Below are 25,913 nucleotides of genomic sequence, written 5' to 3'. Positions count from 1 at the left end.
ATTTTATTTATTTATTTGACAGAGATTACAAGCAGGCAGAGAGGCAGGCAGAGAGAGAGGAGGAAGCAGGCTCCCTACTGAGCAGAGAGCCCAATGTGGGGCTCGATCCCAGGACTCTGAGATCATGACCCGAGCCGAAGGCAGAGGCTTTAACCCACTGAGCCACCAGGTGCCCCTCAGCTTAATTTCTTAAAAATTTTATTTATTTTTATTTCAGAGAGAGCATGCAGGAATAGGGGGGAGGGGCTGAGCAGGGAGCCCTACACGGGACCCTGAGATCATGACTTGAGCCGAAGGCAGGTGCTTAACTGACTGAGCCACCCAGGCGCCCCAGCTTAATTTTTTTTTTTAAGATTTTATTTATTCATTAGAGAGAGTGGGCGAGGCAGAGGGAGAAGCAGACTCCTCACTGAGTAGGGAGCCTAATGCGGGGCTCAATCCTAGGACCCTGGGATCGTGACCTGAGCTAAAAGCGGACACTTAACTGATGGAGCCACCCAGGTGCCCCCTAATTTTGTTTTTTATTATTTTTTTAAATTTTTTTTTTAATTTTGTTTTTTATAAAAGATTCATTTATTTTAGAGAGAGTGCCTCCATGGGTGGGGGTAGGGAAAAAAGGGAGATAGAATCTTAAGCAGACTCCCCGCCGAGCAGGTAGCCTATAGTGGCACCAGATCTCAAGACCCTGAAATCATGACCTGAGCCAGAATCAAGAGCGGATCATTAACTGACTGAACCATCCAGGCGCCCCTCAGTCAGCTTACTTTTAGTGTAAGAAAGTTGCTGGCAAAACACTGACCTTCAGTCTTTGTCAGTCTGTCTAGGAAATAGCTAAGAAACCTAACCTAACTAACCTAAGACGAAATTCATCCACAGAGAGGGAGGAAGAATGTTAGCCCTTCGCTGCAGGATCTTAGGCCAGAAGCTGTGTTTGAAAAGCCCGGAGTAGGCTGTCTCCAGCTTGCCACCGGCAGGAGGAATGGTCATGGCCAGGTGTGGGGATTCAGGCCTGACCCAGAGGAGCTGGCACATCCCTGGGCTCAAATGTTAGGGAGTCTTCTGCCAGAGCTGCTGCCTGCAGAGCTCAGCCTTTCTGTTCCAGGCTGCGTGACCGTGACAATGATCATTCTTCTCTGAGCCTTAGTGTCCTCTTCTATAAAATGAGGATGGCGTCCTCTCTCAGTGCCCACCCCTTGCCAGTCACCATGCTGGAAGCCAAGGACTCAGCCCTACTTAATGCACTCACGCCTGCGTGTTAGGGGAGAAGATGGGGGAAATGTGCGTCTCAGACCTTGAGCATGGGTGTCTTTCTTTCTATGCCAAGATGCCCCACCTAGCACGCCCAGCGCCCCCACTCGAGTCCCCCCACGCACCACGAAGAGGCCCCCGCTCATCAGCAGCCCACCAGGCCAGGTGAAGAACTATGTGCACGCCAAGCAGCTGCCCGTGGCCAGCCGCCCAAGTGTCTTCCAGTCTCCTGATGAGGATGAGGAGGAAGACTACGAGCAGTGGCTGGAGATCAAAGGTAGGGTGCGGGAGCTGCCACCTCACTTTGACCACTGCCCTCCAGCTCCATGGGTGGGACCCATGGTCAGCAGGGAAGGTGTGGCTAGTGGGGGGGAGACCCCAGCCCTCCAGGCTGAGCCGAGGGCCAGCATGGGACCCTCCAGGCTTGGGGGGAGTGAAGAAAGGGTGTGGGGAGCAGTGAAAAGGAAGTGTGGAGGGGCTATAGACTGTGGACTTTGTCCTGGGAGCCATGGGATACATCCTCCACCCATGTGGGCTGGTCTGCAGCCAGGGCTGGGGCCTTCTCAGAGGAGCATTCAGTTATGTCTCTCCTTGTCCCGACATGAGAGGAGGAGCTTCCCTGCTTCCCCTGTCTGGGTGTGTGCTTTCTGAGCCCTCTGAGAAGCACACGCCTCTTCTCGTCATGGGATGTTGTCCCCACCAGTTTGGGCCAGAGGTGCAAGCCCACAGGTTGGAGGACATGCTCTCCTGTCCAGGGGAAGGATGGTCATTTCTCTTGGAAAGTCGGTCTAGGCCTATCGTGTAGGAGGGTGGGGCGTGGCGATGGCAGCACTCCCACTGTGTCTGACTCCATCTGCCTTCGGAACAAGGCTTCAGTGTCTCCTGAGCTGTGGAGGCCTGGGCCATCTCTGCCCCAGCCAGGCTGACAGATTGAAGGAACCATATAGTTATGCTGTGACAGCCTTCAGACTTGTTACTCTCAGGGAGGGTGCTGGCTTGTGGCCCTGCATCTGAGTAGATCAGGGGCCATTCATTGTCAGGATGGAGCCAGGGAGGGGGCTATTTCCTGAGGCATCAGGGCAGCTCTGACAGCACCCTGCTGGGAAGCAATGCTTTGCAGGGAGCAGTGAGTGTCTCAAGGTCAGTGAGGCCTCTTACGGGTTGCTATTGATGTGGCTTCGGAAAAGCACCTGTGCCTGTAAATGGCAAGCAGGTCAGCGTCATGACCAGGCAGTCAGGAGGAGTGTAAGGCTAGGGGGAAAGGTGGCTACAGAAAGTCCTTGGGATCTCTTGAGGGTCCTCCTCAGGCTCCAGGTCCCTGACCTCCCATCCCGCAGCTTCCTGGCAGCCAAAGCAATAAGAGGAATAAGTCTGGCTGCAGGTTTGGTGTCTAGCCCCTTGCTGAGAGCAGTGAACATTCCTAGGCAGTGGCAGGGAGAAATTTCTTCTGGAAGTTCTCATAAAAGGAACATGAGTTATAAATTGGCCGAGAGATGCCTCGGGAGCAGGCCAGCAATAAAATACAAAAACAAGTTCTACGCGGATCAAAGGGGAGGCTAATAAAACTACAAAAAGAACATTTCTGTAGCTCTGTTCACTGTAAAGGGCCTGAGGTAATGATTAAGCCTGTTGCTGTGAGCGCCCCTGGCACCCAGATGGTGGTCTGGAAACACACTTCCTCCCTCATGGACACCAGGACTTCTTGGAGAAATGGCTGGCTCTGGGTCTGGTCAGGAAGTGTATGAGATGACCCTGGAGCACCTTGTCCCAGCAGATAGCGAGGAGGCCATCAGAGACTCCTGGGGTCAGGCCCAGAGGCCTCGGGAGCCAGCTTGAAGAGGCTCTACCAGCCGCAGAGAGGACAATTGAGCTTCTGTGATGACGTTAATTGCAATGGATTGAAACCCAGCTGATATGTTTAAAATGGATTGAAACTCACTCAATGTGTTTAAGTCAGAGTTTGTAATGATACTTTAAAAAGGAATTTGTTGTCTTTGAAGGGTGACAGGAAACCAGTTTGTTAAACCGAACCCTGGTAAATAAAAAGAATGAAGCATTTCAGAAAAAAGGGGGAGACTGGCTATGTTTTCTCACGTCTCTCTCCAAGCCTGGGGATCGGCCTGGTCACCCAGAGGCTCCCACACTTCTGTCCCGCCCAGTGTGTCTCACGAAGACTGTTTAGACGGCCTCCCCCCTCGTCACAGTGCTTTGTGCTTGGACCCAGGACACCCGACAACCTCCCGCATTTCACCCTCTTCTCCCCCACCCCTCTGTCGTTGTGGTCCATAGAGAGAGTGTGCCTGTTGACTGTGGGGTGTGTGAGTTGAACCCCAGTACTGACAGCCTCCTTAAAGTTTCACCCCCAGAGGGAGCCGAGACTCGGAAAGTGATAGAGAAATTGGCCCGCTTTGTGGCAGAAGGAGGCCCCGAGTTAGAAAAAGTAGCTATGGAGAACTACAAGGATAACCCGGCGTTTTCGTAAGTATTTCTGGGAGGGGAAGGCCACCACTACTTAATATTCTTGACACACAGTAGTACATTTGCTCTTGTAAAACCCTACCGGTTACTGAGGCTAGTCGGGGCTGGGGGCTTGCTCGTGTGGGCCAGACACTGGTCTGAGTTTCCTAGTGCTTACTCACACCAGAGGCCACAGGGGCTCTGGTATGATGCGGAGGCTTAGTCTTAGGACCCATCAAGGTGTCTCTGCTCACCAGCCTGCTTTTGTGTTGGTTTTGTTTTTAATGTTTTTAAGATTTTATTTATTTTGAGAGAGCGCAAGTGGGCAGAGGGGCAGAGGGAGAGGGAGAAACAGACTCCCTGCTGGGCAGGGAGCCCGACGACGTGGGGCTCCGTCCCGGGACTCTGGGATCATGACCTGAGCCGAAGGCAGATGCTTAACCGACTGAGCCACCCAGGCACCCCACCAGCTTGCTTTTGTACAACATTCTTCAGAAGCTGCTTGGGTCAGCCCATCCCGCTGCTCACCATTCTGTCTGTTTTTTGAAACTTCTCCCCAGGTTTTTGCATGATAAGAATAGCAGGGAATTCCTCTACTACAGAAAGAAGGTGGCTGAGATAAGAAAGGAGGCACAAAAGTTGCAGGCATCCTCTCAGAAAGGTAAGTGGGTGGAAGGGGTGGGAGGTTCTGGGGAGATGTGTGGACAAATCACATCCCATGGGGAAACGGGGTTCTGGGAGGCTCTGGTGCATGGGGCGGTGCCTAGGGCCCAGGTCTGTGCCCTCTCAGGCAGCCAAGGTCATGCTGGGGATGGCATTGCCCCCTTCACCAGTGGTGGGCGGTGAGGAGGAGTCTGAGGGCCAAGGTCAAGGTCATTGTTATGTTCAAGAGCACTGCTCTGTGCATGTATAGGGTGCAAAGGGGTGGAATGCTTGTCTTTTGGTTCTTGGTCATTTAAATAAATGTTAATGAGCTCCTGCTGCCTTTCTGGCACTGAGGACATAAAGACAAATGTGCCTGACACTTGGGGAGGGGGATAGAGGACAGCCGGAATCTTGGCTGGTGAGCTCCTGCTGGGGTATGTATCAGGGGGCGGGGAGATGCTAGCTGGTCTCCAGTCATCATGAAGTAAAATCCCAGCCAGATTATGGTGGGTGGCAGGCGCACTGATGTTTAGGCCAAACACAGGCCACAGAGGTCAATATGTTTGTCTGTCTTCCACCGCCCTCTGCCCTCCTGCGCCTTCTCCCCAGGAGAGGAGGGCCAGGCCCACTTCTGTGTGTGACCTGGATGGGCAGCCGTGGCAGAAAGACTAAGGTGGGGCTCCCATCTCCCCTGCGGCCTGGCTCCAGACCTTCTCTCACGTTCCATTCTATGATCTATGGGGTGGGAAGGGGCAGGGTGCAGGGTGGGGGCAGGGGCTCAAGATAATATTGTAATATTAACTCTGGTATTTGGTCCCAGTGCAGTAATCTGATTCCCATTTGCCTGTTTTTCTTTGCATTGTTCCTAAAATAAACCCCTCTTGTTGCCCATGGGGTTCTTAGCAGAAATTAGGCTGTTGGGTGTGGTGAGTTGAGCTCAGTACTGACAGCCTGCTTAAAGTTTCACCCCCAGAGGACGAAGAGGCCAAGAACCTTGCAGAAAAGTTGGCCAGGTTCATAGCGGACGGGGGTCCAGAAGTGGAAACCATTGCTCTCCAGAATAACCGCGAGAACCAGGCGTTCAGGTAAGAGGGGAACTAAACAAGGAGATGACCCCATGCACACCCTGATCACAGCTGCTACCCCCTGCCCCCAGTGGGCTCGACATGTCAGAGTCCCACAGTCAGAAGGTGGCAGGGTCAGGCCCAGGAGCTCTGACCCCCAAGCCCAGCTCTGCCACCTGCATGGGCAACGATGAGCAACTATTTGTCAGAGCCTAAATCATCTCTGAGGCGGGCATGTGGGGACCCTTGGGGTGTTCTGTTTTCAACGTGCCTCATGGAGAAAGTCTCTGGTGCTCCCCAGGCTCCCTTTGTACCAAAGATGGCAGCCTTAGGCTAGGAGCAGGCCAGGGTCTTGGGCAGAAACTCCCAGAAGTGTTGTTCACTTTGTGCATTTGTAGGGTCAGACCTTTCCAGTGAGGGAATGGCAGGGAAGTTGGAATGGGGTACCTTAGGCTATGTGAAGTGGGAACCGTCAGCCTGTACACAGGTTCCATGGAGGGCCTGGGACAATCAGCCTGGCTTCCCAGCTGTCTCCAGCCATGCAGCCACATCCCAGCCCTCAGGCTGGGTGTGTGTTTACCCGTTCATTCATGCTGTGGGTTCAGCACCTCTTTGCTGGGGGAGGTTCCCTGGGGTGGCAGGGCGTTGGAGTGGGGGCTGGGCAGTCACTGCTGCTGGGTAGGGACCAGCGGGGGCTTAGGAGGTGGATGCTCAAGTCGGTGTAGGGGCGATGCCCCGTGAGGATGTTTTTGTCCATGAATAACGCGAATTCTGAGTGGGAAAGCGAGGAGGTGTGATGGCATGTGTAACAAAAAGTCCGGGGGCAGCAGTCTGGGCTAGTTGAGTCAGTGGCTCTAGATGCCGCTGTGGACTCAGGACAAAGGAAGCAGGAGGAAAGCAGCAGAGATCCAAGTGCTGCGCCAGTGTGGCTGGCATGCAGGGCAAGCATCAGTGCGCGTGGGCCCTGGGCCTTGGAACCAGGCAGGGCCAGGTCCCAGAGGGCAGGTGTTCACTGACAGCCTCTGGAGAGTCTGCATAGAGAGTGACAGGGTAAACTGTGCTTCCAGGGGCACTGGCCATAGTCGTAAGGGCAGGGATGGGGTCAGACACACCAGGTCAAAGCAGACCAGCAGTGGAGAAACATTGGGGTTGGGGGTACTGTGCGGGTAGAACCTTGGGGAGTAGGGGAGGGAGGGCCAAGGGTCAGTGACTCGGTGGACGAGGGCAGGGGGACGGCTGCTGGGGAATTCAGGTATCTGTGTACATGGTACCTGGGCAGCCAGGAGCCTTTGTGGGGGCAATGGGGTGTTTGGGTCCAGAGTTCAAGAGAGGGGTCTGCCTGGCCTAGATGTCCACCTGAGATCTGTTCACAACATCGTGATGCTGGCCAGCACTCTGCACCACCCAAACCAGCGTTGACTTAATATTTTAAGTCACTGCATTTTTTTTTTTTTTAATTCTATTTACCTAAGTAAGGTATTTGCCTAACTAAGGACACTTAATTTACCGTCACTTGTCATAAGTAGGACTGACTATGAAAAAAATCTATGGCAGGTAAGGCGGGCAAGGTTATGGATTTCTGTCAAGGCTGTGAGCCCAGCCTGCTCTCCTTGGTCAGAGAGGTCCAGGCCCCAGCAGCACCCTCCCCGGGTGTCAGAACTCAGAGATGCTCTCGGCACAGGCAGCTCTGGGTCCTCTGTGGGGATTCACTAGTGGTCGCCCAGCTCGGGTGTTACTCTGATGAGGCCACAGGGAAGAAGGGGTGCCAGGGCAAGGGTAGAGCCTGGGGTCCCTGATGGGGAAGTGGCCAAAGGTGAGCAGCGTGATCTGTTTAATCTCTGCATGGAGTCAGGTGTGAGGCAGCTCCCTTCCCCTCCGAATGTAACAGGAGCAGCTCCTGTGTTTGCCTCTCTTGGCCCTTCCCTGCCCTCCTGATTCCTCACACGGGCCAGGCACACCCCAGTGGCTCTGTGTTTTGGGAAACAATCTGTAGCGATGGCTGATCTATAAAAAAACTGGAAATACCCATTCCTTCAACCAGCCATCCCACTTCTGCGATTCCATCCCCAAAAATAATATTAAATACAGCATCATCTGTAGTCTTGAAAAATGAGGCACGAATTCAATGTCGAGCCTCAGTGGGGCTAAATTCTTTTTTTTTTTTTTAAGATTTTATTTATTAAAAAAAAAAGACTTTATTTATTTATTTGACAGACAGAGATTACAAGTAGGCAGAGAGGCAGGCGGCGGAGGGGGAAGCAGGCTCCCCACCGAGCAGAGAGCTCGATGTGGGGCTCGATCCCAGGACCCTGGGACCATGACCTGAGCCGAAGGCAGAGGCTTTAACCCTCTGAGCCACCCAGGCGCCCCTTTGTGGGCTAAATTCTTAATAACTGCATCCCTCAGTGGGCTCATGGCCATCAGAAGGCATGTTAGATGAAGGTTGTAGCAGCGAGCACAGCATCGCTCATGAGCCACGTGCCACTCTTAACCTGTCACCTGGGCGAGCCACGTTGTTCTTTTCAAGCCCCATTGCTGGCCTCTTACAGGGGAGGAAACTGAGGCAGAGACTGGTGGGAGGAGGTGCCTTCACCACCACACTCCATGCCATTTTAACAGGAAACCCTTATGCTGTCAAGTTGAAAAATCTTTTAAATCTGAATACAGAAACCAAATCCGTATCCCACCATAGCCTTAAATCCATATCCGACCCTTTCTGGTTGCCAGGTTCTTTTTTCACATCCAGCCAACTGTTCCCTTCCCTCCTTGAAAATTTTTTCACTTTTTTCTCTTAACTTTTTTTTAAGATGTCATTTCTTTTTTTTTTTTTTTTTTTAGAGCAGTTTTAAGCTCACAGCAAAATTGAAGGGAAGGTACAGAAATTTCTCATGTGCCCTTGCCTGTACATGTGCACAGCCTGCCCTGTTATCAACATTCCCCACCAGAGTAGTAATCGATACAGCTACACTGATATATCATGATCCCCCAAAGTCCGCAGTTTACGTTAGGGTTCACTCTTGGTCTTGTACCTTCTGTGAATTTGAACCAATGTATAATGACACGTATCCATCATCATGGCATCATATAAAGTATTCTTACTGCCCCAAAGTCACCTGTGTTCCACATAATTCATCCCTTCTTCCTTCTCAACTCCTGGCAACTGATCTTTTTACCGATTCCATGTTTGCCTTTCCCAAAATGTTGTGTAATTGGCGTCATATAGTATGTAGTCTTTCAGATTGGCTTCTTTTGCTTGGTAATACTCATTTAAGACTGATTGTTCCACGTCTTTATATGGCTTGACAGTTCATTTCTTTTTAGCACTGAGTAATATTCCACTCTCTGGATGTCCCATAGTCTGTTTTTCCATCTAGCTACAGCAGAGCATCTTGGTTGCTTCCAGATTTTGGCGATTGTGAAGGAAACTGCTATAAACATCTGTGTGCAGGTTTTTGTGTGGACATAAGTTTTCAACTCTTGGGTAAAATACCAAGAAACGTGATTGCTGGATCGTGTGGTATGTTTAGTTTTGCAAGAAATTGCCAAACTGTCTTCCAAAGTGGCTGTATCATTTGCATTTCCCTCTGTAGTGAGTGAGGGTTCCTGTTGCTCCACACGCTTGCCAACGTCTGATGTTCTCAGTGTTCTGGATTTTGGCCATTCTAATACATGTGTAGTGGTATCTCAGTGTTGTTTTAATTTGCATTTTCTTGATGACATATGATGTGGAAGATCTTTTCATATGCTTATTTGCCATCTGTGTATCTTCTTTGGTGAAGTGTATGTTAAAATCATCAGTTCATGTTTTAATTGGATAATTTGTTATTGTTGAGTTTTAAGAGTTCTTTGTATATTTTGGATCATAGTCCTTTATCAGATGTGACTTTTGCAAATACTATTTCCCAGTCAGTGGTGTGTCTTCTCTTGATGATATCTTTTGAAGAGCAGAAGTTTTCAATTTCTGGGGCGCCTGCGTGGCTCAGTCAGTTGAGCGTCTGCCTTCAGTTCAGTCATGATCCTGGGGTCCTGGGATCAAGCCCCATGTTGGGCTTTCTGCTTGGTGGGGGGGCTACTTCTTCCTCTCCTTCTGACTGCCGCACCAACTGCTTGTGTTCTTTCTGTCAAATAAATAAAATCTTAAAAAAAATTATTTTATTTTATTTTTTTAAAATTTTTTAAAAGATTTTATTTATTTGACAGAGATCACAGGTAGGCAGAGAGGCTGGCAGAGAGAGAGGAGGAAGCAGGCTCCCTGCTGAGCAGAGAGCCCGATGCGGGGCTGGATCCCAGAACCCTGGGATCATGACCTGAGCTGAAGGCAGAGGCTTTAACCCACTGAGCCACCCAGGCGCCCCCCCCCAATTTTTTTTTTTTATTAAGTCCAGCTTATCAGTTTCATGATTGTGCCTTGAGTGTATCAGAAAAGTCATCACCATCCATGAGGTCATCTAAGTTTTCTCCTCTGTTACCTTCTAGAAGCCCTATAGCCTTGCATTTTACATTTAAGTCTATGACCCATTTTAGTTAATTTTTGTGAAGGGTGTGAGGTCTGTGTCTAGATTCTTTTTTATTTTTTTGCATGCGGATGTCCACATCCATTCTTTTTTTGAAAAGAATGTCTTTGCTCCATTGGACCGCCTTTGCCTCTTTGTCAGAGATCAGTTGGCCGTGTTTATATGGGTTTATTTCTGGGCCCTTTGTCTGTTCTATTGATCTGTTTGTCTGTTCTCTCACTAATACCTCACTGCCCTGATACTATACTGACAGTAAGCCTTGAAATCTGGTCATGTCAGTCTTCCAACTTTGTTCTTGTTCAATATTGTGTTGGCTGTTTTGGTTCTTTTGTGCCTATATACGCTTTAGAATCAATCAGTGTCCACAAAATAACTTGTTGGGATTTTGACTCAGATGGCATTGAATCTATAAATCAAGTGGGAAAGAAGCAACATCTCGATAATACTGAGTTTTCCTATTTACTGTTAAAGAATATCTCTCAAGGGGCGCCTGGGTGGCTTAGTGGGTTAAGCCTCTGCCTTCAGCTCAGGTCATGATCCCAGGGTCCTAGGATCGAGCCCTGCATCGGGCTCTCTGCTCAGCGGGGAGCTTGCTTCCCCCTCTCCCTCTGCCATCTGCTCTGCCTACTTGTGATCTCTGTCTCTGTGTCAAATAAATAAATAAAATCTTAAAAAAAAAAAAAGAATATCTCTAAAGTTTTTTCATTTTGAACGCATTTCCTCAGAGTTGTGTAGTTTTCTTTATATAGAATCTGTTCATATTTTGTAGACTTATACCTAAGAACTACATTTTGTTGTGTACTAATGTAAATGGTATGGTGTTTTTAATTTCAAATTCACTTGTTCATTGCTGGGGTATAGGAAAGCAGGGGACTTTTGTATATTAACCTTGTATCCTGCAGCCTTGTTACAATCACCTGTTAGTTCCAGGAGTTTTTTCATTAGCTTTTTTCTACATAGATGCTCATGTTATTTGTGAACAGTTTTGTTTCTCCTTTCTTAATATACTTGTTCTTACCTTCTTTTACTGTATTAGCTAAGACTTCTAGGACAGTGTTGAAACTCATTGGTAGGATAGGATATTCTGGTCTTGTTTCCATGCTTAGTGGGAAACCTTCTGGTTTTCTCCCTATTAAGTATGATGTTAGCTGTAGGATTTTTGGTAGATACTCATTATCAAGTTGGGAAAGTTCTCTTATGCTTCTAGTTTGCTGTTTTTATCATGAATGGGTGTTGGATTTTGTCAAAGAGTTTTTCTGCAGCTATTGATAGGATTATGTGATTGAACTTTTTCAGCCTGTTGATACGATGGGTTGCTTTTTTTTTTTTTTAACGTTAAACCAGCTTTGCATGCCTGCAATAAATCCACTGTGTGTAATTCTTTAAAAATTAAAAAAAAATTTAGTTGAAGTATGGTTGACACATAATAACGTAGTTTCAGGTATACAACATAGTGATCAGACAGCTAATATCACAAAATGCTCACGGTGAGAAGTGTAGTCACCACGTGTCACCATACAAAGTTATTACAATATTATTGACTGTATTTCCTATGCTGTATTTTCATCCCCCTGACTTATTTTAGACTGGGAGTTTGTACCTCTTAATCTTCACGTATGTTGTCTGCTCCCCCCGTCCTCCTCTAATTCTTCTTACACATTTGTGGATTTGGTTTGCTAATACTTGGTTGAGAATTTTTACATCTATGTTCATGAGAGATCCTGGTCTGTAGTTTTCTTGTGATGTCTTTGGTTTTGGTATTAGGGTAATTGATGAGTTAGGAAGTATTCTCTCTTCTATCCTCTGAAAGGGATTATAGAGAATTGATATAATTTCTTCCTTAAATATTTGGTAGAATTCACCAGTGAACTCCTAGGCCTAGTGCTTTCAGTTTTTGAAAGGTTATTACTTACTCACTTTCTTTCTTTCTTTTTTTTTTTTTTTTAAGATTTTATTTTTAAGTAATCTCTACATCCAACATGGGGCTCGAACCCACCACCCCAAGATCATGAGTCACACACTCTGCTGACTGAGCCAACCAGGCATCACACTACATTTCTTTAATAGAAGTACATCTGTTCACATTGTCTACCTCTAGGGCAAAGAAGGACAAAGGAAAACAGAGGGGATGCCACCATCTCCCTGCCCTTCTGTCCCACCTTAGGTACTGATGTTAGCTGGGCTGGGGTCCTTCTGCCCCTTCTTGGCTCTCATGCAGACACATAGAAACAGTCCATGGTGCTTCTTTCCGCTGTCTTTCTTGTATGAAAAGAATTTATAGCATCCTTGAGCCTGCACATTGCTTTCACAGCACAGCATTATGCTGTGACCACAGACTCCCAAGTCCGTGAGTGCAGGTCTGGCCCCTCCATGTGGAAACCTGTGTAGCCTGTGCTGTGACTGACTGTGACTCTGTGCTCTGGTGTGGACCACAGAGGTGGAACCGTCAGCTCAAGATGTACATAATCTGAGATGAGACATGGTGGGCAGGTGCAGAGGGAACCATAGTTTCTGCCAGCTCTGAACCCAGCCCCACCTGCTTCACACTTGGGACTGGAGTTGATAGGGAGAGACTAAGGGGACCTCAACTTCCAGTGAGGTGTGGGGCTTTTGCCCTTCAGTTGGAGTCCAGTCCCTGTACATTCTGATCAGTGTTTCTGTCTTGGCTCATTTGCTATTGCTGCCTCTCAGGGTACATTGGAGAGAAGCACAGATGTGTTGGGCCGTCAGGTTTGGGACAAACCCTGCCCTTTCGAGCACCAGGTATCTCTCCCAACTCAGGATTTCTTGGTTTGAAGGCACCAGAGTGCTCATCTAGAACAGCAGGGGAAGAAGCCCCGCAGAGCCTAGGAAGGGTCTGACAGAGCCCACCGCTTGTCCTTTGAAGCAGGGGGTCAGTTATGTTGTGATGGGTGCCTGATAGTGCTGGTGCCGGGACTTGGGAGTGACGAGTGGCTCGCAGGAATGGCCTGGTAACAAGCTGCGAGCCTGCCGTGCTATTCCTCTAGCTTGAGCCACCCGAGACAGCAGCCACTGAAGCTTGGCAGTGCAGGAGGTCATGGTGGAGACCTCGACCCTCCTATGACCCTGGCTTACCTGGCTTACCTGGGCACGTGTGCACAAGGCCCGAGCTGCTCCTGCCCAGAGTCAGGCAGGGGGCTTGGGCCCCGCTGACAGTGTGCCCCCCCAACTCTCCTTTGCAGCTTTCTATATGAACCCAACAGCCAAGGGTACAAATACTACCGCCAGAAGCTGGAAGAGTTCCGGAAAGCTAAGGCTGGCCCCGCAGGCACTTTCATGGCACCCGACCTCAGCCTGAAACGCAAATCCCCTCCTGAGACCCCCTCGGTGTCCTTGCCCCCAGCTGCTGCCTGCCCTGCCTCATCTGCCCCCTCGCCTGCAGTCACCCCAGCTCCAGCCGTCCCCGGGAAGCCAGCCACCACAGCCACTGTGAAAAAGAAGCGAAAGAGCCGGTGGGGGCCTGAAGAGGACAAGGTGGAACTCCCACCCGCCGAGCTGGTACAGAGGGATGTAGACGCCTCTCCCTCACCTCTGTCAGGTGGGCTGACCCCCTTCCCCCCCCCCCCATCAGGACAGCCTGGCTCCTTTGCTGAGGGAACGTTTCCATACTTCATCTGTGTCGTAGCATGTGTCAGAGTTTCATTCCTTCTTAACGGCTAAATAATACTCCCATTTCACAGATGGGACTACACTTTGTTTATCCATTCACCGGTTGATGGACATGTGGGTTGTTTCCACCTTTTGGCAGCTGCGAATAGTGCTGTTGTGAACGTTGGTCTGCAAGTAGTGTGTGTGTCCCTGATTTTGATTCTCTTGTCCCTACCTAGGAGTGCAATCACTGGGTCATACCGTCATTCGGTTTCACTTTTTTGCAGAACTGCCAAACCATTTTCTACAGCAGCTGCACCATTTGCTAGTCCCACCAGTGGCGCCCAAGGGTTCCCATTTCTCCACATCCTTGCCTTTTGATAATGCCATCCTAGCAGGTGTGAAGTGGAGTCCCGCTGTAGTTTGGAATTGCATTTCCCTAATGTCTCATGGTGTTGAGCATATTTTCATGTGCTGATTGGTCATTTGTGTAGCTTATTTGGAGAAATGCCTATTTAAGTCCTTTGCCCACTTTTAAATTGCGTTGTCTTTGTTGTTGAGTTGTAAGAGTTCTTTATATATTCTGGATGTTAACCCCCTATTCAGATATATGGTTTGCAAATACAGCCTCTCATTCTATGGATTGTCTTTTTAGTCTCTTGATGGTTAGTGTCGTTTGATGCACAAACGTTTTGAAATTTTGACTAAGTTCAATTTATTTTTTCTTTCATTGTCTGTGCTTTTGGTTTCGTTTGTGAAACCGTAGCTAAGTTCAAGGTCGTGAGGATTTGCCCCTATGTTCTGACTTTTTTTTAGTTTTGGGTCTTTGATCTATTTTGAAGCAATTTTTATATGTGATGTAAGCTAAGGGTCCAACTTTATTCTCTTGCATGTGGAGATCCGGTTTTCCCAGCACCATTTGTTGAAGAGACTTTTCTTTCCCCTTTGGATGGTCTTGATGCCCTTGTCAACTCTCAGTTGTCCTTAGATGTAAGGGTTTATTTCTGGGCTCTCTTTTCTGTTCTCCTGGTTTGTATGTCTGTCCTTAGGTCATTATCAACTGTTTTGATTACCGTAGCTTTCTAGTAAGTCAGTCTTCCAACTTTGTCCTTCTTCCTCAAGCTTTAGCTATTGAGGTCTTGAATTTTCAGATGGGCTTCTCCATTTCTGCAAAAACACTGTTGGGATTTTTATAGGAATTGCCTTGAGTCTGTAGATTGCTTTGGATAGTATGGACACAATAATGTTAACAATATTTATGTCTTCTTTACAACAACAGCAACAACAACCAGTCTTCCAGACTGTGAACACAGATGTCTTTCCGTTTATCTAGATCTTCTTTAATTTCTTTCAACATGGTTTGTGGTTTTCATTGTACATGTCTCATACTTCCCTGGTTAAATTTGTTTTGAAGTGATTTTTTTTTGGGTGCTATTGTAAACAATTGCTTCTTAAATTTTTGTTTAGGATTATTTGTTGCTAATGTATAGAAATACAACTGATTTTTGCATGTTCGTGTTGGATCCTCCAGCTTCACTGAACTCACTTATTAGCTCTGACAATCTTTTGATGGATTCTTTAGGTTTTTCCGTATGTATAACTCTGATGATGTCATGTGCAATAAGAGATACTTCTTGCTTTCCAAATGGGATGCCTCTTATTTCTTTTTCAATTTTTATTTATTTTTTTATTTTTACAGATTTTTATTTATTTGACAGATCACAAGTAGGCAGAGAGGCAGGCAGAGAGAGAGAGGAGGAGGAGGCAGGCTCCCTGCTGAGCAGAGAGCCCCATGTGAGGCTCGATCCCAGGACCCCGAGATCATGACCTGAGTCGAAGGCAGAGGCTTTAACTAAACACTGAGCCACCCAGGCGCCCCTCTTATTTCTTTTTCTTGCCTGATTGCTCTGGTTAGCACTTCTAGTACTAAGTTGAATGGAGGTGGGGAAAATGGGCATCCTTGTCTTATTCTGATCTTAAGGGGCATGTTTTCAGTTTTTCATTATTGAATATGATGTTAGCTATGTGTTTATCATGTTGATATGTTCTTTCTGTTCCTAGTTCATTGAATGTTTTTACCATGAAGTGGTATTGGATTTTGTCACATGCTTTCTCTGTATCAGTTGAAATGAGTGCATGGGTTTTTTTTCTTCAGTCTGTTAATGTGGTGTATTACATTGGTTAATTTTCTCATATTGAGCCATGTGACATTGTGGTTTACTAGAAATACGTATTTGGCCATTCAGATGACCAAAATAATATTTCTCATATGTATTTGGTCTTTGTTCACAGTTCCTGGCTCACAGTTCCTCCCAAAACCCTTGGAATTTCCTGAGTGATAAGAGCAGTGGGAGCATCTTTTGTTGTATTATTTGGTCTCCGTCCTCAGTTCATGAAAATGCTTCAGAGCCATAAAGGTGAAATGGGGGTCTTGTTTATAATAAGCCCCTTTCCACCACAACTGGGTTTACATTACTGAGGTGACTTTTGGAAAGCACCTAAGAATGGGGGCTGGTTTCCTGGGGAACTGACCGTGAACGGAGGGCTAGAACTTTCCATCCCACCCTCTAGTTTCCAGGGAGAGGAGTGGGGCTGGAGGTTGAATCAGTCAACAGCAGCTAGTGATTTCATCAACCATGCCTGTGCACTGAAGCCTCCACAAAACTCGAAGACACAGGGTTCAGAGAGCTTCCAGGTTGAACACGTGGAGGTTCAGAGAGAATGGCACACTCAGAGCATAGAAGCTCTGGCCGCTTTCCCCATACCTTGCCCAGGGCATCTTTTCCATCTGGCCTTACTAAGTTATTTCCATGCATGATGTATAAGTAAAGCAGTAATCCGGTAAGTAAAGTGTTTTTCTGAGTTCTGTGAGTCAGTATAGCAAACTAATTGAACCCAGGAGGGGATCGTTGGAACGTCTGATCTGCAGCCCGCCAGTAGCATATGTGATGACCTGGGCCTGTAGCTGGTGGCTAAAGGTGGCCGGGGTAGAGGGAGCAGTCTTAAAAGACTGACCCCTTAACCCATGGAATCCATTGCTACCTCCTGGTGAATAGTGCTATAACCGAGTTGACCTATTGGACACCCAGCGGGTATCTGAGAATTGCTCGTTGTGTGGGTGACCCTCCCACACACACATTGGAAATGGCACCAGAATTCTGTTTAAACCACCCTTGCATTTCTGGGATAAACCCCACTTGCTCATAGTGAATAATCCTTTTAACATGCTGCTGTATTCAGTGTGCTGGTATTTTGTTGTGGATGTATGCATCTATATTCATAAGGAATGTTGCTCTGTAGTTTTCTTGTGGTATCTTTGTCTGCTTTTGGTATCAGAATAATACTAGTGGTATGGAATGAGGAAATATTCCCTCCACTTTTTTGGAAGAGTTTGAGAATTATTAACATTAATTGTTCTTTTAAATGGTTCGTAGAGGGTGCCTGGGTGGCTCAGTTGGTTGGGTGTCTGCCTTCGGCTCAGATCAGGATCCCGGAGTCCGAGGATCGAGCCCCACCTCGGGCTCCCTGCTTGGTGGGGTGTCTGCTTCTCCCTCTGACCCTCCACTTCTCATGCTTGCTCACTCTCTCTCTCTCAAATAAATAAAATCTTTAAAAAAAAAAAAAAGTTGGTAGAAATAAATAAATAAATATGTAAATGGTTGGTAGAATTCGGGGTACCTGGGTGGCTCAATCGGTTAAATGTCTGCCTTCGGCTCAGGTCAGGATCTCAGGGTCCTGGAATAGAGACCTGCATAGGGCTCTCTGCTCGGCAGGGAGTCTGCTTCTTCCTCTCATTCTCCCTCTGTGTTTTCTCTCTCTCTCTCAAATGAATAACAAAATATTAGTAATAAATGGTTGGTAGAATTCACCAGTAATGCCATCTGGTTCTGGGCTTTTGTTTATTGGAAGGCTTTTGATTGCTGATTCAGTCTCCTTACTTGCTATAAGTCTGTTTAGATTTTCTCTTTCTTTCTTTTTTTTTTTTTTAAGATTTTATTTATTTATTTGACAGAGAGAGAGAGATCACAAGTAGGCAGAGAGGCAGGCAGAGAGGGGGGAAGCAGGCTTCCTGCTGAGCAGAAAGCCCGACACCGAGCTCGATCCCAGGACCCTGAGATCACTACCCAAGCTGAAGGCAGAGCCTTAACCTACTGAGCCATCCAGGCACCCCAGGTTCTCTCTTCTTGAGTTAGTTTTGGTGGTTTATACGTTTCTAGGAATTGGTTCACTTCATCCATGTTATCCAGGTTGTTGGCTTAACAGGTGTTCATCGTAATCTTTTACAGTTCCTTTTTATTTCTGTAAAGTCATTTGTAATATCCCCTCTTTCATTTCTAATTTTAGTGAGTCTTTTCTCATGTTTTTCCTTAGGCAGTCTGTCTAAAGGTATGTCACTTTGGTTGATCTTTTAAAAAAACCAACTTTGGTTTCGTGGATTTTCTCTATTTCTCTTCCCTACTTTTTTATCTTCATTCTGATCTTTATTTCCTTCCCTCTGCTAGCTCTGAAATTAGTTTGCTTTTCTTTCTCTAGTTCTTTAAAGTATAATTTAGGTTATTGATTAGAGATCATTCTTTTTAATTATGTGCAGTTACAGCTCTGTGTTTCTCTTGTAGCACTGCTTTTGTTCCATCCCACCTGTTTTGCTGTCATGCTTTTGTGTTCATTCATCTCTTAAATATTTTCTTATCTCTCTTGGTGATTTCTTCTTAGGCCCATTGATTGTTTAAGAGTGTGTTTTTTAATTTCCACCTATTTGTGAGTTTTCCAATTTTCCCTCTGTTACTGATCTCTAGTTTTATTCCGTCGTGATCAGAAAAGGTACTTGTTATGATTTCAGTCTTTTAAAATGTATTGAAACTCGTTTTTGGAGCCTAACAGGTAATCTGTCGTGAGGAATGTTCCATGTGCACTGTATTCTGCCATTGTTGGTTTGCATGTTCTGTGTGCATTGGTTAGGTCTCCCTAGTTGTAGTGTTTAATCTTCTATATCCTTATTGATTTTCTATCAAGATACACCATCCCTTTATAAAAATGGGTCATTGAAGCCTCTAGTGGTTATTGTAGAACTGTGTATTTCTCTCCTCAGTTTTGTCAATTTTGCTATATACTCCTTATATCATTTTTCTGTTTCAAATTTTTTACCAACATAGAACCTCCTTCTTGGTCTCTTGTAACCTTTTTTGGCTAGAAGTCTGTTTTGTCTGATGCTGGTAAGGCCATTCCAGCTAGCTGTTGGTTACTGTTTGCAGGGGGTATATTTTTCTATCCTTTCAACTTATTTGTGACTTTGTATCTAAAGCGAGTCTCATGTAGACAGCATACAGATGGATCCTGTTATCTCCCTTAAGCTTTAAAGTACTTGGATTCATTCTTGTCATAGAAAGCTCAGGAAATACATGATGATAAGCCCCGTGATTGCCACAGTCAGTTTTGCACAATCCACTCCAACGTCCACCTCCTTGACAGTTTCAGAGGTGGCCAGAGCATGTGGTCTCGTTTCTCCTTTTCTATGACAAACCCACCAGGGTGGGAAGTCTGTTGTCATCCCATTCTGCAGGTGAGAATGAGTGAGTGAGAGAGCCTTTCTCATGGCCTCTGGCTCACTGCCCTCCACATAGCCTGCCCCGAAGGCCGAACCCTCTCCACAGCCCTCGCCCCTGGACACACAAGTATGCCAAGGAGGCCTTTGTGCCCTGATGCTGACACCTACGTTTTTTGTGCAAGGATGGGCCAAGAGGGAAGGCAGCTCACCCAAGTTACATGGCTGGCCTTTTGGCCTTGACCGTCCAGCTCTGAGGATGGTCTTCTAGTCCAAGGAGAAAAGCTAGTGAAGATTCTACTACACCCTAGGGTTCTAGATAGCATCTCTCCCCAGGAATGAGGGTGTCTCGGGTCAGATTGCCATCAAGTGTCCAACTCTAGGGCCCACAGTAATGGAGGGTGCTCGGCCGTGAGTGCTCTTCTGACGTGTGTGTGCCCTTCAGTTCAGAACTCATATCCCTGAAGCCTGGCCCATCTCCCAGCTGGTGAGGAAGCCTCCCTGTGTGGTCTAGTGTGCAGGCACAGGCTCCAAGGACTCACGTCCAGTTTTAAGGCTCACTGGTCCACATCGTCCCAAGGGGAGTGTGAGCAGTCCCCACCTGGTTGCTTGCTGGTAAAGGGGCCCAAGGAGAGGGATGATGGGCATGCTGCAAGCACACAACAGGCTGCTCAAACCTTGTCTACCTTGCCCTGTTCACAGGACTCCCACACAGACCTTCTAGAAGGTATTGGGGTATAAACATGGGCTCAAGGAGCACTTGTGGGTGGTTCTGGCAGGCAAGGCCCCAACCCTGGTGTTCTGGGAGGACCTGGTTCTTTGCATGTACCAGAAGGGCCTCTGTACCCCGTCTGCCCAGCTTCTCCCCCAGGAAGCTGTCGCCTGAGGGGTGGTGGTTTCCGCCGCCCAGATGGGGCTGTCACAGCATCTTCGTGTGCATTAGTGTTGCTGGCTCCAGTCAAACTCGGAAGCTGATGCCAAATTAAATGTCATTTGCTTTGAGGATGGTCGGCTGCCTCCCCGGAAGGAGCTAACAGCTACACAGCCGAGACTTATGCCAGACTCTGAACCCTTGTGTGTCTACGCTGGGTGTCTGTTCCCTGCAGGGCTATTTCCAAGAGTCAGTGTGTGATACACACACACACACACACACACACACACACACACACACCACACACAGAGGCACAGACTATCTCGGCTCTCATGTCTCTGCCTTTGCAAAGTCCCCGTCCTGTCACCTGTCAGACATGTGATCTTGAGTGAGGCCCTCAACCTGTAAGTTCTGATGTCAGCCTCTGCAACATGGGGCTATAGCGCCTGCCTGGAGAGGTCATGTGCCTGGACACTGTGCCACATGCAGGAGCAGGTCTGGACCCGTGCATCCATGGCTGACCAGCCTGTGTCTTGTTTCCAGTTCAGGACCTCAAGGGGCTTGGCTATGAGAAAGGGAAGCCCGTAGGTCTGGTGGGTGTCACGGAGCTGTCAGATGCCCAGAAGAAGCAGCTGAAGGAGCAACAGGAGGTAAGTCTGTGGGGCAGAGCAGGCAGGCTCCAGCGGGGCTCGTGGGGGTACTGCCCCCATCTCATCTCACAGTTCAGTTGTCGTGTGCTGTTCTTTCTGAGCCTCCCTCTGCCCACAGTCAGGGGAGAGGTCCTTGGGCAGACAGGGCCCTGTCAGCGGCATTCCACCTCCCAGAGACCCTCCCCAGCCTGTGCTGGACCCAGAGCTGAGGCCGTCTCCCACTGCCTGGGCAGCCCCTGAGGCTGGTGCTGTGCAGCTACTCCCCAGCATGCTTGTGGCTCTTCCAGACTAGGTAGTCTCCACTTAGTTTTCCTTCCAGTGCCCCCCGGCATCCAGGACAGGACAGGCCTGGCTAGTGCTGGGTGCCCAAAACAATGGGACAAATGCTCAGTTGGTGTTGGGCTGTGATTGGGGTAAGGGCTGACTTGGTCTCTCTGCTGCTTTCTGGGGAGCTGCGGGCACCTGTCTGTTGGTCCTTGGGGACACTAAGCCCCAGTCACCTCCTCCGGCCCAGCAGCTGCGTCGCCTCTCCCTCAGCCCTTCCACGGTAGGGGCCTGCGGGGCGCTCGCTTAGGCCACAGCAAGGGTGACTGCGATGTGCTGGGTTCCGGGCCAGACTCGGTGCAGCAGAGAGGGGGTCTCCCTGCTCCACACGGGTGTTCAGGGAAGCCGGGGCACGCCCTGATGCGGGGCCTTGTGTCTTCCTGAGTACTTGCTCTGAGCCGTGCTCCTGTACCTGCCCCGGGGAGGGCAGGACGTGGGATGGGTGAGGGCACCTGGCACGTGCAGGGAAGGCAGAAGGGCTAGCCACCTGCACGTGTGGTCCCAGGCCCCACTCACCAGCGTGTGCCGCCCACAGATGCAGCAGATGTATGACATGATCATGCAGCACAAGCGTGCGATGCAGGACATGCAGCTGTTGTGGGAGAAGGCCCTGCAGCAGCACCAGCACGGCTATGACAGTGATGAGGAGGTGGACAGTGAGCTGGGCACCTGGGAACATCAGCTGCGGCGCATGGAGATGGACAAGACTCGAGGTGCGCCAGGGAGCACATTGCGGGTGGGGTGAGGGCCGGGGTCTCCGGGTGAGGCCGTGCCCTCGGCACCGCAGGCTCAGGAAGCCCGCCAGGGAAGGCACCTGGAGGCACCACCTGGGGCCTTAAGCCGCCTTTGCAACTTGTACGCTCTGGAGCAAAAGACTCAGCTTCTCTGCCTCTGCTCAGTGGAGAAAAGGGATTCTCTACGCCGTCAGTGCTGTTTGAACATGGCACTTAGAAGGGCTCCCTGGAGGAGCAGGGTTTGGGTCGGGGCCTCAACCAGCCACCTCATTCCTCTGGGACCTGAGTCCCTGCCCCCCCGCCCAAGACTCACATCGGTGCTGTGGGGCCACCCAGCCCGCTCCCCGCCTCTTCCTTTCTCTCACTTTCCCCGTTTGTCTGGGCAGAGTGGGCCGAGCAGCTGACAAAGATGGGCCGCGGCAAGCACTTTATCGGAGACTTCCTGCCACCAGATGAGCTGGAGAAGTTCATGGAAACCTTCAAGGCCCTGAAGGTGAGCTGGGAGGATCCCCGGGCACCAGCAGGGGCTATGGGCTGGCTGGCAGGCAGCCAGGCTAGTGGCCCAGCCCCTCCTGTTAGCTTCACGAGGCAGGCGTCTGAGGCAGCCGCAAGGACCCCCCTCATTCACAGGGGGAGCTGGGCCCTCTTGCCTCAGGAGGCATCTGTTGATGATAGACACCGTCTGTGGAGAGAATTAGCAGAAAGCAGCTCAGCTGCTGCTTTAGAAATATCTCCCAGGGCTTCCGGGAAAATCTGCTTTCAGTGGAGCCAATTAAGTGCAGTTTACAGGCAAAGCGTTTCTCAGGCAGAAGGCCCTATGGACTGGGTTCTCCAGAAGAGGAATTCACATTCCTCCCATCCTTTTATTGTGCTTCTGAGGAGAGTCCGCCTGTCATCTTTTGGGGGATTTTTGTAAAACCGTTTTGTGCCGCATAACCTCGTCAACAACTTAATTGACCTCATCTTTTTAGCATTCTGTGTAAAGAATTGCCCTCAGAATTCTTTGCTGATGAACCATTAATCTTTCCCGTGGTGGGTGAGGCCTGTGTGACCCGTCTCCTTGCCCTTGTTGACTTGGCCACCAGGCAGCTTGGTACAAAGTCTGGCCCTGGGGACCCTGAGAAGGAGCATTTTGGTCTGTTCTCAAGGAATCTGACCTGGTACAAAGGCTTCAGAAGAGCAGGAGGTCCCAGCAGCCAGTGAGGCCATTGCTGGTGGGACGTGGTGGTGGTCTGGCCAGGGCTGGGACCTGGGACAGTTGTGACCCTGGTGGATGACAGGTTCCTCCTTGCCCTGCAGGAAGGCCGAGAGCCTGACTACTCAGAATACAAGGAGTTCAAGCTGACAGTGGAGAACATTGGTTACCAGATGCTGATGAAAATGGGCTGGAAGGAGGGCGATGGGCTGGGCTCAGAGGGCCAGGGCATCAAGAACCCGGTGAACAAGTGAGTGTACCCCCTGCCGCTTCTCGTGCTGCCAGCAGCCTGGCCGCCTGCTCACTTGGCCCTGTCGTCCCCCTGCCCCCCTGCAGAGGCACCACCACAGTAGATGGAGCAGGCTTTGGCATCGACCGGCCAGCTGAGCTCTCCAAGGAGGATGATGAATATGAGGCTTTCCGAAAGAGGATGATGCTGGCCTACCGCTTCCGACCCAACCCCCTGGTGCGTGTGTCCCCAGCCCCCGTGTGACTCCTGGCTGGGCTGCCCAGAATCTCAGCAGGGGGCGGCAGTGCTGGTGACAGAGCTGTCTCTCCTTTCACAGTCCCAACTAGGCCAGGTCTCACTAGCGACTCCCCCACCTTTCCACCTGCCCTCTGCTCTGGAGGATGTGGGCTCAGCTGTCCCTGGAACGTTCTGGGCAGGAGAAACTGCTGTCTTTAGCATTGACCCCCTCTCCTTTTTATCTTTTTTGCCTCCCACAGAACAACCCCAGACGGCCTTACTACTGAGTATTCTGGAAAAACACAAATGTATTTTCCAAACGACTGACCATCCCTGGACTGTGGAATGTTCTGGCCTGCATTTCTGCCTGCCCCTCCCATTGTCTCAAGTGTCGTGCCGTGTATTAAAGTTCCAGTGCTTGCCTACCATGGAAGCCTGGTTTTGCCATCACCAGAAGCCCCTCTGTTTCCTTAGCAGCGGGGCTGGGCTGGGCAGATGGGGCTGGGATGCCGCTGGGAAAGCTCCATAGTGCCTGAAAAATATGAGAACCACCTAGACCTGTGTCTGTGGGCCCCTCAGGCACCCACAGCCTGTGTTAGAGTTGAGGGGAGGATCCACAGATCCTCTGAGAGGGACTGGTGGCTGACCAGCCAAGCCCTGGATGCACCTGGACCAGGGGCACCAGGGACCTCCCAGTGTGGCACTGTGCTTCGGGGCCCAGACAGGGCCCAGGCCTCCTCAGATCTACCGGTCCGCTGGACCCAGGACACACCTATACCAACCACCTCACCAGCAGGTGGCGCTGACAGCCCCTCCCTGAAACTAGTCTTCGACAGCTGTAGCCCAAGCCACCCCAGCTGCCCTGGATCCTTTCAGTGGGTGGACACGGGAGTCCCTGGGGCTCATGCCTTTGGGGGACAACTCTGTGGACAGATGCAGTGTACCAAGTACTCCCCACATCGCCAGAGCCTGAGCTGAACATCTGTGCCGAGACCACCTGGGGTCAGTTGTAGCTGCTGAGTGAGCAGCTTGGGTGGGGTCCTAGGAATCTGAGAGCCACCCTTTAAGTATGGCTTGGAGACCTGAGGGATCCCCACAACCCACCCATCTGCCCACACATGTGCCTTGTAGGTCCTGCTCAACCCCTGTGGGCTCATGGGCTTGAAGACTCCAGCTGGAGTTGGGCTTCTGGCCCAGTCTGCGTTCTCACAGTCATTTAGTAAGCAGCACCAACTGTGTGAACCGGATGGATAGGCTCTATGCCCCGGGGCAGTCAGTCTGTCGTATCGTGTCCGTGGTGGTGAACCTGAGACTGATAAATGTGAAGAGGAATTGGGTTGCTGTCTTGGCGGCAGCCTGGGGAGTGTCTCAGTGTGGGGAACGGGGGCATCCAAGGACTGCGAGTCTCAGCAGCAGAGCCCAGGCTGGGACGACATATGCCACTCTATGTTCCCTCCGTAGATGTTGTGCCCAGAGCAAGGCAAGGGTTGACGTTCCCATGTGTGCCAGCTGTCCTGTGGTCCCAGGGCTTGAGCACAAGAGTAGCTCTGGGCAGCCAGAGGTTCCAGTGATGGGGACCCTAGGCCTTGGTCCCAGGCACCTTGCCATCTAGGTGAAGGTCACCCTTCAATTGAATTAGGGACCTGGAGGCTCTCCAGACTCAGCCCATGAACTGTACCCCCAGGCAAGTGGAGAGTTGGAAAATGGCCCCCAAATTCGATGTGCATGTACAGGCACATCCCAGACACAGATGCAAGGCCAGGTTGTTAGCTGGATCAGACACCCCTGGCCTTGCAACAGGAGGAGCGGGGCTGGGGTGGCAGAGAGGGCTACGTGGAGGAGGGGACATTGGGATCTGCTTTAAGGAGTGAGGAAATACTAGAGGATCCATTTTGCAGACAGGAAAGAGGCCTGGGGGGTGTTGGCACCGCTAGAGTTGGGAAAAGTCAAAGAAACAAGACTGGAGCCTCAGGTCAGCCCAGAGGAACCTGAACTTAACCCATGGGCAATGGACAACTGGGTGGGACACTGTCAGGTCTGTGGCCTGAAGATCATCTCGTTGCCCAGGCTCAGAGAAAGGACCCAGCTGGCACAAGGACAAGGAGATGCATGGAAAAAGGATGACTCTTTCCCCACCCACAGACTGTGGGCCCCCCAAGGGCAGGTACTGAGTGGGTACCTGCTTACTGTTTTCCAGCAGCTACAAGTACCACATGGGTGAGAGTCCAATGCTGCTTGGAAACCGCTGCTTATTCTCTCCCCACCCAACTATAGTTCCCTCCTTGGTGCCACCCCCCCACCACCACCACAAATACCATTTGCGTCTTCTGGTGGACCCAGCCCAGCCTCCTACAGGGAGGCTCTCCCACTCTGACCCTCTGAGCCCCCTCACCACACCTCAGCCTCAGGCCTGAGCTCACTTGTCTCCCTGCCAGACACAGTTCCAAACTCACCAAACTAGCAATCCACGCCCAATCTAAGCCCACCCTTTGGACTCCCTCCCTTGGACACCACCCACTGAGCAGGGGCACAGCTTCAGCGGCCCACAAGGTGCCCAGGCTATATGGAAGGAACACAGCACACAGTCCTTCAAG

General features: G+C 49.8%; 1 protein-coding gene across 1 annotated transcript in view; it reads left to right on the top strand.

The window, feature by feature from the left end:
* SUGP1 (SURP and G-patch domain containing 1) overlaps positions 1–23,775 on the top strand; it is a 32,215-nt gene extending 8,440 nt beyond the window's left edge. Inside the window, exons 4-14 of the mRNA XM_032867770.1 lie at positions 1,325–1,525; positions 3,603–3,726; positions 4,266–4,366; positions 5,312–5,435; positions 13,132–13,487; positions 20,494–20,600; positions 21,460–21,637; positions 22,045–22,151; positions 22,958–23,103; positions 23,190–23,319; positions 23,580–23,775. Of these exons, the coding sequence (XP_032723661.1) occupies positions 1,325–1,525; positions 3,603–3,726; positions 4,266–4,366; positions 5,312–5,435; positions 13,132–13,487; positions 20,494–20,600; positions 21,460–21,637; positions 22,045–22,151; positions 22,958–23,103; positions 23,190–23,319; positions 23,580–23,606 (1,601 nt within the window). The 3' untranslated portion in view covers positions 23,607–23,775. The remainder of the gene's footprint in view (positions 1–1,324; positions 1,526–3,602; positions 3,727–4,265; positions 4,367–5,311; positions 5,436–13,131; positions 13,488–20,493; positions 20,601–21,459; positions 21,638–22,044; positions 22,152–22,957; positions 23,104–23,189; positions 23,320–23,579) is intronic.
* Positions 23,776–25,913: the final 2,138 nt, after the last annotated feature.

The sequence above is a fragment of the Lontra canadensis genome, unplaced genomic scaffold (genome assembly GCF_010015895.1).
Source record: "Lontra canadensis isolate GAN:19392208 unplaced genomic scaffold, GSC_riverotter_1.0 scaffold35, whole genome shotgun sequence".
Taxonomy (NCBI): domain Eukaryota; kingdom Metazoa; phylum Chordata; class Mammalia; order Carnivora; family Mustelidae; genus Lontra; species Lontra canadensis.
Note: the sequence above shows the minus strand (reverse complement) of the source record. Positions and strands in the feature narration are given on the sequence as shown.